At 40.8% G+C, this 16379-nt stretch overlaps 1 protein-coding gene across 3 annotated transcripts in view; it reads left to right on the forward strand.

Moving 5' to 3' along the window:
• The first annotated feature begins 451 nt into the window (after positions 1-451).
• Positions 452-16379, forward strand: part of Naa15-16 (N-alpha-acetyltransferase 15/16) — a 57313-nt gene continuing 41385 nt past the window's right edge. Inside the window, exons 1-3 of one of the 3 annotated variants that reach the window (XM_067081461.1) lie at positions 505-642; positions 3178-3256; positions 6217-6295. In XM_067081461.1, coding sequence (XP_066937562.1) covers positions 3251-3256; positions 6217-6295 — 85 coding nt within the window. In that variant the 5' untranslated portion in view covers positions 505-642; positions 3178-3250. Of the gene's footprint in view, positions 643-3177; positions 3257-6216; positions 6296-16379 lie in introns of all 3 variants that reach the window. The other 2 variants (XM_067081459.1, XM_067081460.1) reach the window with 2 other exon arrangements.

Raw genomic sequence — 16379 nt, forward strand, 5'->3', positions numbered from 1 at the left:
CACGAAAGAGAATAAACTTGAATAAATTCATGCTCTTCGATATTTTGGAAACAAATTGTCAAAATATACGACTAAGGCATAGCTTTTTAACTAAGGCGTTCTTAATCATAATCATATTAATCATTCTCACCTCGCAAGGTTTCCGAGCTTAAGTGTGACCTGTTGTTATTCGCACTAGATTCCCAAAGGTATGTTGCAAGTTCAGTGGATGGGTAAACTTACAACTGAAGTAAAATAAATATATTAAACACTGAGTAAAAATGGTGATAACATTTCATAAGCTTATCATAACGTTATTTTAATCCTTATTGAAGTTAGCGAATAGGCTTGCCATTCAGCAATTAAAGTTACATTAACTCTTAACATAAGATTTGATTGATTCGCCCCAAGTCCCAATTCCAATACAAAGAAGAGAACCTAATAGTCAGCCATATTTGTTTACGATGACGTCACTTCCTCAACGTCATCTCCGACACCCGCCATCTTGCCCGGTCCACGCGGGATATTTCCGTTATTTTGGCTTTATTTATCCACCCTGAGGCCATTATTTCCATCATTAGCCTCAGTGAGAGATAAAAGAAGATGGACCCAAAAAAGCAACAGCTGCCGCCTAAGGAAAATGCGCTATTTAAGCGGATATTGGTGAGTATATACCAGGCATGGTCGACTCGGGATCCCCTCCTGCTGCAGCCAAAACAAATCTCAAAGTTTATATGATTGATGCCCCACCATTCAGCCGGTGCAGGGACGTCCTCCGACTACCCTACCGATCCTATGCTTTGACACGACTTTGTAGGGCAGGTCTGGTCATCCTCGAGTCGGTTGCTGGGCAGATGCGTGCTCGTGCTCGGCTGCGGGAGACCTCGGCATCTTCTGCTGCCGAAGTCGCGGAAAGTCGGGCCTCTCGGCGATGCCCTCGTGAATACGGGCATTTTCCTCCCATGTCATGGGCTCTTTACATTTAGGGAGTGACTGACCCACCACGACGATGATTTAAAATTGGATTATTCAGTCTGCCCTAGCCTACCTCTTGTATAAAGTACCTTGCCGTAGCCTAAGGTATCTCAAACCAGTCGCCTAGATTTTCGGGCCTAGCCCTATTTACTATGCCTAGATGAAGCGTAGTATTTGGTTACACTTTGCTCTGACGGGATTTGGTTGTAACTGTCGGGGTACAGCCTAACCTTATCCACCCGCAACATAACCTAATCTAGTATTCAAATTCATCTTGGAAGCAAGTGCCTGACTAAAGCATCTTGACGTCTAACTTGACTGAGCCAAGGACCCAGTTTATGCAGTTATCTGCCAGATATCACAATATAAAAATTAATTGACCTGTCCTCTTAGTCTGATGAAGCTAGGGAATGCACCAACTAATTATTCATATAGGTACTAGAGATTATTAGAAAAATATAATTTTCATTGTTATTGCTTTTAAGCTGAGCAGCCGAATCCACATGCCAGACAAATTTATCGTAAGGCGAAGGAATAGGCTACAGTTGCCCAACAAAATACAAATTAGGTTGTTAGGCACATCATGCTTAGGCAACTAATGGATGACCATGACAGCCCTTTTACAATATGCGAAAGCAAGGCTTGGGTTTTGAGATTCTATTTGCTTCTTGGTGTCCACCTAAAAATGTGCACAGATGGACAATTATTGACTTTTAGTTGGACAGATAGTTAAAATTAGGCTGGGGTAGTTTGCCCAACTCTGAACAAAAGCTATGTCCCTTGTCAACAATGATTAGTGTTACTTGTTGGGTGGGTGGGGCAAAGCCCCCCTGGCCAGGTTAGGGCATTGCACCCCACCCACAGACTGTTAAAATTGGGCTTTTTTATATAATCTGCTCAGCCTTTGACATCAGAATTCAGTGAAACACCCTGACGACAGTATGACACTTGACTGCGTTAGTCAGGTTAATGATCAGAAGCATCCTGGTACACATTTCCCAATGGGTTCCTTCTAAATTCATTAGAAACTGCACAGGGTAAAGTGTCAATGGGTAGTGTCAATTAGAATCTGATACCTAATGAGAATACGTGATTTATACAGAACCACCTTGAGTACTGACCACCCTTCCCCTTACAGCCTCAGAGGGCATTTTAATAACCAGAACAGTTAGTTTCTTAGTTATGTTGTTATCTAACCAAGCATGCACTTGCCATTTATCACTTATAAATTTGGCATGGTAATCCATCAGTAAAATATTAGAGTTTTCAGTTTCTGCCATGTTTTATCAAGTGCCTTTCAAATGTCAAAAGTGACACCAAAAGAAAATTAGTTCTTTATGTAATAATCCTAAAGGTGTTCAGATCCAGCTTTTGTGAGAATGCCACTTTTTTTTTTTTTTTTTTTTTTTACATGAACTTTTATCAATACCAAGAGGTCATAAAAGGTGACCTGTCAATATAATTGTTTGGTATTACTTTACTCTAGTGCCACAACCATGTATAGTTGTTTTGCAGAGTTCTGAAGTCTCCTTGATATGCTTAATATGAAAATTATATTAAAGTCCATTGCAAATTTACTGTTAGGGAAATATTTACCAACAAGTGTTTTTACTTTGGTTTTTTGTTTATGTCTCCATGGTCATGTGGTTGGTGCTCTTGACTAGATTTTGTTTTTCTTTGTGCAGTGTGGGTAAAGTTGGCTAGTGTATATAACATCTTTAGTTATTAGTGGAAAATATAGGTACTTGAACAAAGGTGAAAGCTGATAGGTTTTAAGTTTTACCAGTATAGTGCAGTTTCGGAATTCATGCATTCTTTGGAAAAACTGGCTTCAGTTCGCAGTCATTGTACTTTTCAAGCGGACATGTAACTCTTGCCTCTTGCATTTTTTTGTTTCTTGTATTTTAGTGTATCATACATTTCTGACATTCATATCTGTATATTATTAGCAGTTTAACGATAGAGGAAATCCTTTTACTCTAGAATTATGGGGGGACACGTTGGGAAATTGAGGTTTTTTAGGTAGTGGAAAATACAAAATGAGTTAACTGTAGCCACAGGAACAGCTTAAAAAATTTATAGTGCCAGTGATATTTACTTTTTACCCTGAGGATGTGTTGTTAATGCAAAAGTATTTGGCACTCTGTCTTTTCTTTTTAAACTTCACTGTGGCTTTATCTAATAATCAAATGGTGCATATCTGTGATTTTTTTTTAATTTTAGTAAAATGATGTAAATAACAAGGATGTATTCTTGACATTGCCATGATAGCCTACTTCTCCAAGTTCTGATTCTGATGAAGGTAAGGTCTGTTGAACATTTGGCGTTTTAATTTTTACTGTACACCATAATTGTAGTCTGGGATTGAAAGTACAATTTTTCTATGCTATAGTGTGTGTTTTGAACGTTTTGGATGTTCATTTTAGAAGCAAATTAGTAGGCTAGGCTTAATTTTAGAGGAACTTGCCCTAACAATTGTGGGGACCACAGAAGGGAACCAAGGTTTTTGGATTGGGAAAAATACAAAACAGTGAAATAGAAGGATGTATTCCATTATGCCCATGATACATCTGAAAGTTCTGATTGTGATTAAGACAAGGTTTATTGAATGTAAGGAAGGACCTGGTAACCAAGATTATGTTAGTGGTAGGTCTGAAGATCTGGCACCCTTAGTTCGGGTAAGTTGCAACTTTGTTATATATGATATTTTATTGTACCCTTGGTTAGGTTAGGTTGGGGAGAGTCCAGGAAGTGAAGCCTGTCCTTGACAAAGTAAGGACCTAGAGCCTTGGGTTAGGTAGGGGTGGGGGTCAAAGCCCACTGGATAGGTAAGGGCCTGGTCCCCTAGTTAAGGTTAGGTTGGGGTGGGTCCAAATTTCCCCCCACCCTCAACAAGGGTAAATCTATCTTTGCATTTCACTCACATTGAAAGCCCTGCTTTCCCACTGTGGTCCAGTCTTAAACTACTCATTTGGGAATGAAATGAATCTCAGAAACTTTCAGAGCACTTATTAAAACAGGAAAATCATATTTTCAACTCCAGAATGCAATTACAATGTAGAATAAAACTTTACTATATGTCTGATTTTTGCTGGAGTGATGTGTAAATATGAAATAATTAAAGCTTAAACTGAGAGTCATAAATGCAGTCACCATATATTTGACCCACAGCAGTTAACTAACAACTAGTATTCATTGCTTAGGTCAAGGGTGCATAGTGGATTGTAGGGATTCTTCCAATTCATCTTTTCCATGGTGGTTCAGGATTTGAATGCTGGTTATCTAGTTGAAAGCCAGATGCACCACAACTATGCTTTTGCAAAGAGAGAGAAAGACAGGAGCAATGATGAATGAGTGTTGTCAAATGTATGATTTTGAATATGGAATTATATTTAATCAGTTTATCGATAACTCTTTCATTCTTATTTTAGGGGTTATTACATACACCCCTGATTTGAAGAAAATTATGTGGGCAGTGTGTAACGTAATGCTGGTGTTTATTCTTTTTCTCTCCAGTAATGTTTTAAATTTATTCTTGAAGACTTCGGTGCTTACTCATTTTCTCTCCAGTAATATTTTAAATTTATTCTTGAAGACTTTAATGTGTAAGGAGAAATTAGAATTGATATTGCTATGGAAAGCTGGTAAGGGCTTACTGTTACAGTGAGAGTATTTCAAGTGGAATAGATTATTTAAAATGCACAAAGAATTATATAATTTCAGTGCTCTTATGTTTTCGCCTGTCTCCTGGTTTTCATGTGGTATTAAGCGTCAAGAAAGAGATAGAAAGGACATTTACATGAAATAAAGTATTACCGTATTTTTTTTTTTTTTTTTTTTTTTTTTTTTTTTGGAAAGAGGTACTAGACTGAGCTACATAGTATGAATTGGAACTCCAGTATGAACTCTTCAGTACAAATAGAGTCCATGGTATTTAATACACAATACTAGGAAAAGCTATAGAATGAAATGTGCAGTAAGAATTAGAAAATGCTGCTCATTTAATACATAGTACATTCAAAATGATGATTATAAAAAAAGGTAACAAATGGAAAGGTAGTAGGGGCTAGGCTATATGGGCTACTGGTTGTAGTTTGCTACAGTTTTGTGAAGCTCAGCAATTGGGAACCGTGGGATTTAGTTCTTGATTTATATTAGCAGTAAGATGTCATTAAACTTTTATCCATGCTTTATGGTTATTAACGTTTTAGTATAATGCCAGAAATTTAGTAAATACCAGCACCCTTGTATTGTTGTCTTGCCCAGATTTTTAGGGACCATTTTAAAGGCAAATTGTAGAAATTTTCAATTGTTTCGCTACTGAATTATTTAACGAAAGCAAACATTAAAGATCCAAGTAACTTTGCTGTAATTTATAGGAAAGTTAAGATATAATTTTTTGGTATTTGATAGATACATAGACTGTAGTTTGTAGCTGAAAGACAAGGATTAAACTTGTTGGGCTGACATTCAAGAGAGCTGGATCTCTAGGGCATTTGGAAAGCTATTTACATTTGGATTTGCTTCGGGGTGCATGTGGAGGTCTCTGAATTGCCTTCTTTGGTAACATAAACAGTTATTGCAAAGGAAGTAATCATTTACCATATTAAACAAAGAACAGTCAAAGGATAGGTAGAAATATGGATGTTATAGTGACCATTGGAGAGTGAAAGTTCAGCTAACCTAAAGGCTCTGTATGAGTATCAAATGGATTAAAACAGATTAATAAAAGCATGTAAGTGAGACTGGAGTGCAGGCATGAGTCAAAATATTCATTCCTACACTACAGTCAGCTAGGCTTACGCCATTGGCTTGCCAATGAAGTGACTAAAGGTTCATTTTTTAACTTTTATTATTATTTTGGCCTTCAGGGACTAGCAATCAAAATTACATAAGCGCATTCCTGACACTATCAACCCATATAGCTTTTAATTTGTTCAATAAAAGCAAGTTCACTGAAGTAAGATGCTTACAGTATTAAGAATTTGTTGATATCAATGTGGTCCCTCACAAAAGTCATGTAGCAAGCAGGTGTCATTACTGAGTTGAAGCTGTGATGTTATGAATCTTTAGTTAAATTTTTTGTTTCTGTGCAATTTGATGTCTAATTTTTATATTTGGATTAGCTTAACTGTAAAAATCACTCACTCGGACTATAATTAAGCTTAGTAGAATGTAATTGTTTGCATTCCAGTGGTTATGAACATGTCAGCATGGTTTAACTTTTTCTTGTCTAGTCTAATGAATTTACTTCCATTTCAGAAATGTTATGAGCAGAAACAATATAAAAATGGGCTCAAGTTTGCCAAGCAGATTCTCGCCAACTTTTCAGACCATGGTGGTAAGTACTTGTATAAAATAGTTATCCTAAGAAATGGTAATACTTGTTGATTTGTTATTTTGATTTTTGTGTCTGCAAATGTGTAATGTGAATTCATAAGAACAGTTGTCTGCAGAGTATAGGCATCCAACATTGTAGGAAATGATCTGAAATGTTTCACGTCAGAGCAGTCTCAGGACATGGTTTGTTGGATAATTTTTTATTACTTAATAGATTAATTTATGTAAAAGTTTTACTTAGTGAGAGGAGTAAAGGGCTGTAGAGTTGAGTATGGTAATCAGAGATTGACCACTAGTTAATGTGGGTGAAGCCTGTGGCTCGCCCCATGCGGTCAGCGCGTAATCGAAACTTGTCCATTATGAAGTATATTGTTATTAATTTTGATAATTGTGCCTCTGAGTCAACTTAATTTCAGTGTGTTTGTCATTTTTAGCCATAGCTATGGCTGATGACAGTTGAAGGATGCTTTATTAGACTTGATGGCACTGTTCTAGATGGATAGTCCAGAACTCTTGTAATTCTCAACTTGCTTTATATTTTTATACAGTCTTGTTTTTTAAGAATATGAGGGTGGACAAGGTAAAGGTTGGAAGGTGATTATGAAGTTTCAAAAACTGAAAAGGTTTGTGAATATAAGTAGCCATTCAAAAAGTCAAATCCATAGAAATAATGGGAGGAAGCTCAGTAGGGAGTCCCAGGAAATCATGGAGAAAGGACAGATGTCTGGTCAAGATGGGAATTCTGGCAGAAAGTAAACAAGACAGAAACTAGGAGCAACCATTGAAGTATGTTTTATGAAGCAAGAAATTATGTTTATTCTTGTTAATGACAAGCAGTAGATGTATTAATTATGCTAAATGGTGAAACATTAATGCCATAGGTAGGGCAATAAGCCACTGTTGGATGACACACAGTTCTTCAACACATCAGGGTGATAAATACTTCATGTACAGTTATAAATGTATTTTTGTTGGATAGGAAAAGCAGAAGTGTTGTAATTTGTTGGTACAGGCAGTCCCTGGTTAATGGCGGGCTCGGTTAACAGCAATCCAGTTTTATGGGGCTTGTCTAGCGATGAAAATCTGCAATTTTTGCTGCCAAAAATCACCGATTTCCTCTTATCGGCGCCGATAATTGGGTATTGGTGCCGATGCATACCTAACAGAGGCGCTGATAAGGCAAATTGGTGATTTTCGGCACCAATAACCCCAAAATCACCAAAAAGGCACCGAAAATTGCCGATTTTCGGTTGTTATCACACCCTCAGAAACGGAACCCCGCCAATAACCATGGACTGCCTGTAGTTGTTAAATTGCACCGGCCAAAGTATTTTGCAAGCTTCTGTCATATGTTTCTCCCAAGAGGATTTATGCTTCATTTTTTTTTGTTTTTATTTTTTTACCAAAAAAGTATATTTTTATTGCACTTTTGCGATCCTACAAAATGAAGAGATTGAATATAACAGGTACCAGTAGAGGATGCAGCATCTGAAAAGACTGGGAGACTTGATAAGCAGATCACAGCTGGTAAGGCTCAGACACTATCAGGGACAACAATCAACTTGTTTAAAGCATCAGGAGAACCTGTTATAATCAGAGAATTTTATATAAGTGACTTACCAAGTAATTACATACCTAACGTTTCTGGTATCAGCAGCTAAAATTTGAAACTCGCGGTAGTGATTCTTTTGTTTTGGTGTAGGTGTCTAGCCCCGCCCACTTTTGGGGAAGAAGAGGAACAGCTAAGCAGAAAGTTTCAATTTGTTTCTGCTGGCTTCTAACTCGGGTTGTGAGCAGCAGCTGGATTTACAACTCAATACTTTGCTATTTTTTGGTTGTATCTTAATTGGTGAAGTATTCTTTGCTTTCGGTAGCCTTTTTGCAAATAGATAGATAGGTTTTTAACATTAAGCCTTGGAATTTCATGTTTCATTATAATGACTACCAAAACACTGCAAAAGCTTTTATCTCTTTAAAATCGACACTTTAGATATAAATTTTCAAACTTTGTTTGTTTTGCGGAACAGTGTCAGGAGACATACCCATAAACCCAGGTCAGTATGAACATTCGCACGTCCGTCTACCTCAAACTGTTTGGGTTCCTTTGTCACTTGCATTTAGTTGTGGCGTCTCTCCTTTGTGAAGTACTCAATTGCCTGTTTATTTATCTAGCTAGCCTAGCTCTGGGAATTCGTAGCTATGTGATTCTCGGGATCCAGAGTTTTCAGGGAATTTGTGCTCCGCCAAACTAGTCTTTCGATCGCCATTCTTTGTGTACAGCATGAGGGGTCAAGAGTGTTCCCAGGAGAACACATGCAGTGAATGTATGGAATGGAGTCAGGAGTTTTGGCAAACATACAGTTCCCATCAGATAAAGCTGGTTGGGATCCAAAACAATGGAAGGCTATCATCTTTTTCGGTGGTAGCATTGGCGTCACCCTCCTCACCGGCTGTTCCTTCCTCCTCTCCTACCCCTCCTCTGACCGCTGCTCTTTCCCCTCTCATATTCCCCCTCTTCTTCACCAGCTTCCCAGTATGTTTTTTGCCCAGCCTCGAGGCTGATAAATCAGAATTCGTTCTTTTCAGAAATCAAATGGAAGCGCAAATGAACGGTTTCATGGAGTCGGGTCTTAAGTTTACAGTCTGGGACGGTGATGACGCCAGTGCTGGTGTTGGTGATGATATGTGGTTGTTCGCGATCGCGTTTCAGGAGTCTGCTCGCTTTTTCTGAATCTTTTGAGCAAAGGCAAGTTCGCCTTTGAGGCTAGAAGACAGTCCGGCGCTTAAAAGGTCAGAAATTATTGCCCACGAGCATTGTAGTCCTGGTAGCGGAAGTAGTAAGTTTGACTCACCTTCCGAAAGCTTCAGGGAGACGTGAAAGTGATCCATCGATGTTACCATCTCGCAGGATGGTGTCTTCATCAAGGCGGTCGAGTTTAGCTCTTCAGTGAGAGTAGCAGCAGTTCATCTTCAGTCTCTTCATATTCCAGCTCTTCGGACCCCAATGGGATCAGACCTCTCGGCCCTTAAAGAGGCATTCTCGGATAATTCCTGCCCTAGGGTTACTAAACTCTTCAAGAAAAGGACAGCCAGTCCTAACCTGGTTGCTTGGGGATCCAATCAAGAAGATACATTTCAGTACGCTTCCTCCCAGGTCATCTAGTGCAGTCAAGAGGCTAGCCTCTCCAGGAAGTTCAAGTGGCCCTCTTACTCCTCCTCCTACACGCCGAAGTGTCTGCACCTTTGGCTACATCCTCGCCTCCCAGGAGTCTATTCTGTTGGAAGGAAGCTAGAAAAGGTGCAAAGTCCTTGGTAAGAGATAAAGAAGTGTCGCTCCTCCTCAACTCCTAAGAGTGAAGTGTTCGTGGATGAGCTTGCTGCCTGTCCCGCTGATTCTCCTAGGCAAAGGTCCCTGGCATACTCCCCTAATCCTGGGAGAAGGCATACTGGAGGCCCAAGGGAGATTGGTGGAGTCCACCCATGAGTGGTCAACCCCTCATTCACACCTGTTGCAAAGTCCAAGGTGTCGACAGTGCATGACAGCCAGTGGGAAGGAGCTCTGTCACAGGCTCACCGTCTTTCTTCTAGTTTAGAGGCTTCCAGCCCTGAACAAAAGCGCCAATGGTGCTTCAGTGCCGTGTCAAGACCGCTGAAAAGTCTGCAGTGGAGTTGCATCGCTCGCCTCAGATACCGTGCAAAAAGGTGAAGGAGTCTTTCCCTTCTTGCGGTTTTTGGGATAGCCCGGAGCGTGTTTCCCCCAATCAACCCAACGTTCGCCGACGCAAGCGCCCAGCAGTGCCAGTTAGCACAACAGTGTCTGAGTACTTATCTCCTACCCCCGAAGTTCCTAGATTCAAGTGTCTAGTGGTGCCAATAGCTACAACAGCTTTCTTCTCCTGCTATGTCTCTCAACTCAACTCTCGTAAGTGCAATGAGCATAGCAGCTCCTGAGCGCCTATCGGCGTCTGAGTTACCAGTAACCCCTGGGCACCCAGTAGCACCCGAGCTTCCTTTGGCGCCAAAGTAGTCAGTAGCTGTCATATGCCCAGTCTCTTGAGCGCCCAGTGGCTGCCAAGCAGCCAGCAGCTTTCAAGCGCCCTTTAGCGCCCACTCGCTCACAAAGTCATTGTGTAACGCCTTCTGGTTATCCTGACACCTCTAGGTATTCGCCGCCAGCTCCTTCGACAACAGCGCCTTCTCTTCTGGAGCAGGCTTCGACTGCGTCAGATGAGTGGTCTTTCTAGTGAATCTACTGAGTTACCTAAGATGGTACTCTCCACCTCTGCAAGGAAAGCACTGAATGAGGTTGAGACTTGGCTTTCAGACAAAAGGGAGAAAGGGAAGGCTTGTTTCAGTTATCCCCTTACAAGGCTGTTGAACAGAAGGTATAAATGTTATGCCACCGAAGAAGCTCCTTCCCTGGGGGTTCCTGCCTCCTCCCAGAGCAACTTCCCCTGTCTCATTGACTCTTCTTGAAGATCAGCCTTTTCAGCAGCCAAGATAATGTTCTCTGCAGCTGAGCTAGACTATTTGCTGAAGAACATGTTTAAAGTGTTTGAAGTGGTCAAATTTTTAGACTGGATGGTGGACAGTCTAGCGTGTAAGATTCAGGAACACCCTATGGTGCCGTCGGATTTGTCTTCAGATCTTCTTGGAGTTCTCTCGTGCAGATAAGGGGGTTAGAGATAGTTCTCGTGAATTGGCCTCACTCTACACCATGGGGATTTTAAAGAAAAGGGAGCTTTGCTGCTCTTACATCCCAAAGGGAGTCACCACAGCTCAGAAATCCCCCTTCTCCTCTTCCCTCTGGTGTGCGAGTATTTGTTCCCACAATCAGTGGTGAATAATATTGCTTCGGCTTTGCAAAAGAAGTCGACGCAAGATATTTTGGTACATTCCTCAAGGCGTCCTAAGGGGCTTCCTCCTTTTAGCTCCAAGACATCTTCTCCTTTGCAGCCCTTTCCCTTTTGTGGGAACAAGTGAAGGGCTCAACCAAGAGGCCATGCGAACATGTGTTTCACCCTCACTCGATCAAGAAGTCTTCTTCCAAGTCTTCAGCCAAGAAATGATCCCAGTGTCCTCAGTGCCCCAGTAGGTGCCAGGCTCCTTCTCTTTTGGGAGATTTGGAAGGAGAAAGGGGTAGAACAATAGGTAGTGGAGGTTCTCAGGTGTGGCTACTCAATCCCATTCACAGATTGACCTCCCTTAATCAGGAAGCCCATCAGCTTGACTGCCTACTCCTTAGGCTCTAGGAGGTTTGCAGCCTATCAGCACCTCTTTGCTCAGGGATCTGACTAAGAAGACCCTCTTCCTGGTGGTTGGCAACAGCTAAGAGGGTTAGTGAGTTACAAGCAATAGATAGAAGGATTGGTTTCTCTGGAGGAGACGTGATCTGTTCTTGTATGCTAGGATTTCTCACAAAGATTGAGAATCCTTCTAAGCCCTGGCCTCGTTCTTTTAAGGTCAAGAATTTGGGTGAAATTCTAGGATCTGAGGAGGAAGATTGAGTTCTTTGCTGTGTAAGGGCATTAAAGTTTTATCTGAAGAGGACTGAGAAGTTAAGAGGGCCCTCAAGTAATCTGTGGACTTGAGTCAAGGATCCTTCATGTCCTCTTACGAAGAATGCCATACCTTTTCTTAAGGAACTCATCAGAGAAGCCCACTCTCAAGTAGAAGGTAAAAGCTCTTCTACCTTCAATGCAGGTTAAAACACATGAAATCAGGGTAGTGGCTACATCCTTAGTATTTAAACATAATCTCTGTCAGACATTCTCCAAGCAATGTTTTTGAGATGTAATTCAGTATTTCCATCCCACTATTTAAGGGACATGTAAACAGTTTTTAAGCGAATGCAGTAGTTTGGGTCCTTTGTTGGTGGCTGGCATGGTGTTGGGGGAGGGAATTTAGGAAGCATCCCTTCCATCCTTTCTCTTCGCCTTGACCTGTGGTGTTGAGTCCTAAGGGAGTCTGGGGATACCATGTACTTGGATACCCTCCAGGTTTTTTTTTTTTTTTTTATGTTTGGGGAATGGTGGTTTTTAATCTTTTTGGTGTAGGTAACAGCGTTGTTATCTGGTTGTCTTATGTTAGTATTGCGCCTGGGCAGGGGCAACTTTGCATAACTTACTGGCATTCGATGATGTCCTTTGCTGTAAGTCTCCTACTGATGTGGTAGGCAATCCAGGGTCATGCCCCCTCGCCTCTACTGAGTAAGATGAGTGCCAACCAGAGGCAGTATCTTCCTGCAGCAGCTCTCTCACAAGGTAAGGAAACAACAGCATTGTCCCAATGCTAGCAAATTTTCTGTTCTCAAATTCATTACAGTATACAATTTTTTGGGGGTAGATTAGTCCATGTATCCCACCTCCTATCAATGTAGAATCAGCTATATAATTACTTCGTAAGTCACTCACATAAAAATGACATTTTTATAATAAAGTTTTATATATAGTTACCAAGTAATTACAGAATGGGAGCCTGCCCTCCTCCCCTCACATGGACATAATGGCATAAACAAATTGAAGGCTTTTGCTTAGTTGTTCCTCTTCTTCCCTGAAAGTGGGCGGGGCTAGACACCTACGCCAAAACAAAAGAATCATTACTGCGAGTTTAAAATTTTAGCTGCTGTTACTAGAAACGTTAGCTATGTAATTACTTGGTAAGTATATGTAAAACTTTAATTTATTATAAAAATTTCATGTTTACAAGATTATATGGAAATAATGGAACCAGGAGAACAGGAGAAAATTATTACAATAAACCTTACTCTATTTTTACACCTTTGTTGTGAAAATATAGAAATTTCTTTAATTGGCAAAAGGCCTCATTGCAGAAAATCAGCTACAGGTAATCTTGTCAGTAAGGCAACAACTTAAAGTTGTCAGATTTGTATGAAGAAGGCTTTCAGCATACTTTAATAAATAAATAAGCAGTCAGATTGACAGTACAGAGCACAGGGTACCTGATAGACTCCTTGAATGAGTGATGGCAATGTATAATTCTTGAGCAAACACCAATAGAGTTGATCAGAGTAATGGATGGAGTGTAGAAAGGGAGACCCTTAAGGTTAATTGTTGTTAAGAATGGAATAAAAAAAAAAAGTCTTTAATATGTGAAAATCAGTGTAAGGTAAGCAAGGTACAGTGACAGGAAAGGAAACAAAGGAAGTGGTATAGTCTGAAAAGTGACCATTTTGATGCTGTGAATATGATGTAGGAGTGACTGCAGTGTCGTGTAGTGAATGTAACAGATGATGTCACAGGAGATGCTGAAGAATTAAGTTTGTCAGGTCTGGGATTTGACATGTAAAGCATGTTTAAGTGTCTAGCACATTTAAGATTCGATGGTAAATAGGTAAGAGGAGAAGGCTTGTGTTGTTATGGAGGGTTAACCTTAGGAGGAGGTAGAACAATAGGATTTTCATGCTTGAATTGAGAGTACAGTAAAAAAAAAAAAAAAAAAAGTAGCATATCCAGCCTTTTGAGATTCTTAGACAAGGTCACTATGTAAGGTTTTTATACAAAAATTCCCATGAATCACTGTATAATGTACTACATTGTACTACATTTCATTCTTTAACATCAAAAGGTCATGAATGAGTTTTTGGTCTCTCCTGTGACTGTAGGGCTATTTATTTGTGCCATGTTCTTGGCTATGGTGGATTCATTGGAAGTGAGAAAGCTAATAATGAGGCAAGAACTGCAGAATTATTGTATAACGTATAGGTCATGGAGAACCAACCGGTGCAATGTTCCAGACAATTTCATTAGCACCATATGCATCTCCAGGTTAAAAACTGAATAACCTAGCCAGATGTTCTAGTGCCAGGTTATCAGACAAGATTCATAAAACATCTGTAGGGTAAATCAGCAGCTGACATTTTTGGGAATTACTGTGATAGTGATGCCCTTATAGTTTGACTAGGTTGTCCAGTTAAAGAATAATTGATATCAGTAGAAACAAAATTAGAAATTTTATATAAGTGACTTACTAAGCAATTATATAGCTACTAGCTTTCAACATGGCAGTCTAACAAAATTAAAATTTTCTCAGTGGCCCTGCCATCGCTAGTTTAGGTGACAGGGTCCTGCCCACTTTGGGGACTGATAGGTACAACTCAGCATAGAGCTTCAATTTATTTTCTGCCAGCTCCCAGTTAACGTCGGTAATCCTGCACAGTCGCTTCTTCATCTATTTTTGATTTTTTGTCCTGTACTTTTGGTGAAGCATTCTCTCATTTCTTTGTTGTGGCTTTTCCTATCTTAGTAATATCGTTAGTTAACTTTATTTCTAAGATAGACAAATATGTCAGACTCCAGCTCTTCAAGCATTTGTCATTGCATTTAGGGGTGTACAATTAGACTTATTAAAGTGGCTTATGATTCACACACTAAGTGTGGCAAGTGTAGTGGGCAGGAATGTAGTAGAGAGCTTACATGTCCAGAGGGTCATGATTGGGAAGATAGCAAAGGGAAGCCCTTGAAATCCCATCTGGGTAACATAGACTGAGATAGGAAAAGGAAGGTGGCCCTTAGAACCGAAAGTAGCGCTAGACATGAGAATCCTCCTTTACCTGATGTGGTAGAAGATAGCTCTGTTTCTTCTCCTTTGATTCATGTCATGTCTCCCATGTACACATTTACCCCACAATCCTTTACCAGGTTCCCATGCTTCTGATCCCGACACTGTTGCCAGTCTCAAAGCAAAATCCTTACCAATACTGTTATGGAATTAACTTCCTCTTTCAGGGATTTTGTGTTGAATATGGCGCCCAGTATTAGTATTGTGCCCAGTGACAGTATTTTGAGTGTTGATGAGGTGGCTGTCCATCCCCAGGTGCTCCTAGATTAAGGTCACTGTCCTGCTCCCCCACAACGGGAGAAGACATACTGGAGGTCCAAGGGAGGCCAGTGGGGTTTGCCCTTGGGCAGTCCCCCCCTCCGTTGAGCCTGTTGCACAGTCCTAGGCTATGACAGAGTGCCACTGAAAAGGTGTCTTGTTCAGTGCTTCTCTTCTGTTGTCGGATTTGGAAGACTCTTTGTTGGACATGATGCGTCAGCGTTGTTGATCTTCCATCTCTCGGCCTTTGAAAAGACAATTCAACATGGTAGATAGCTCTCCTCCTTCTGTCAAGAGATATAAGGAGGCTAGTATTAGTGAGCCTTCCTGCAGTTTTGCTGTTCCTCCACCTCATCATTAACCTTCTTGGGAAGGTCCAGGACCTCTTTGAGTCATGACCGCCCATTTTTGTCTTTAAGTGACATGATACTTCACGTAAGCTCCTGTCACTGTCTGCTAAGCGCGCTCTCAGCATGGAGCACCCTTCTATTTTGACTTGCTTGGTGCCCGCTTTTGCACCTGACCACTCAGCGCCAACTGTGGAGGGTTTGACGCCAACATTTGCACACTCGGCGCCAACTGTGGAGCGTTCAGCGCCAACTGTGGAGTGTTTGGCACCAACATTTGTGTGCTTGGCACCTCTTCCTTCTTCATCAGCTCAGGAAAATTCTCCTTTAGCCCTGATTAAGTGTCAGCTTGAGGAACTTTTGGGCTTTTTAAAAAGAAACTATTGCTTCCAAGAGGACAAGGATGAACTGGAACAAGATACCACTTCTTCGTCTACTTATACTTTGTTGCTACGAATCTTTCTGGTGAATTTTCCAGAATTCTTCGAGTTTGGGGAGCCCTTCTAGGGAGTCAGAAGATCTCAAGGGTGTGGCCTGCAGATCAGAGAGCTCCACAGCTATGTGAAGGAACTAAGGGCCATTCGACTGAGTCTCCAGGTTTTTTCTTCTTTAGTGTCTGGCAAAGCAATAGTGGTTTACACTGACAACACCACGGTGCTGTCTTATGTCCGCAAACAAGGGGCACCCACTCCTTCTCTCTCTCTCCTTCGGGCCAGCCCTAGGAGAGCTGTTAATCAGCTCAGTGGTCTAGTTAAACTAAGATATACTTAACTTTTTCTATCTCTCTGCGAGTTGGCGAAAGACCTCATTCTATGGGCAGATCAGTACCAGTTGAAGATTATTACTCGCTTCTTGCGGGGAAAAATGAACATCATTGCAGATGAATTAAGTCATTGCAGT

The sequence above is a fragment of the Macrobrachium rosenbergii genome, chromosome 37 (genome assembly GCF_040412425.1).
Source record: "Macrobrachium rosenbergii isolate ZJJX-2024 chromosome 37, ASM4041242v1, whole genome shotgun sequence".
In the NCBI taxonomy this organism is placed as follows: domain Eukaryota; kingdom Metazoa; phylum Arthropoda; class Malacostraca; order Decapoda; family Palaemonidae; genus Macrobrachium; species Macrobrachium rosenbergii.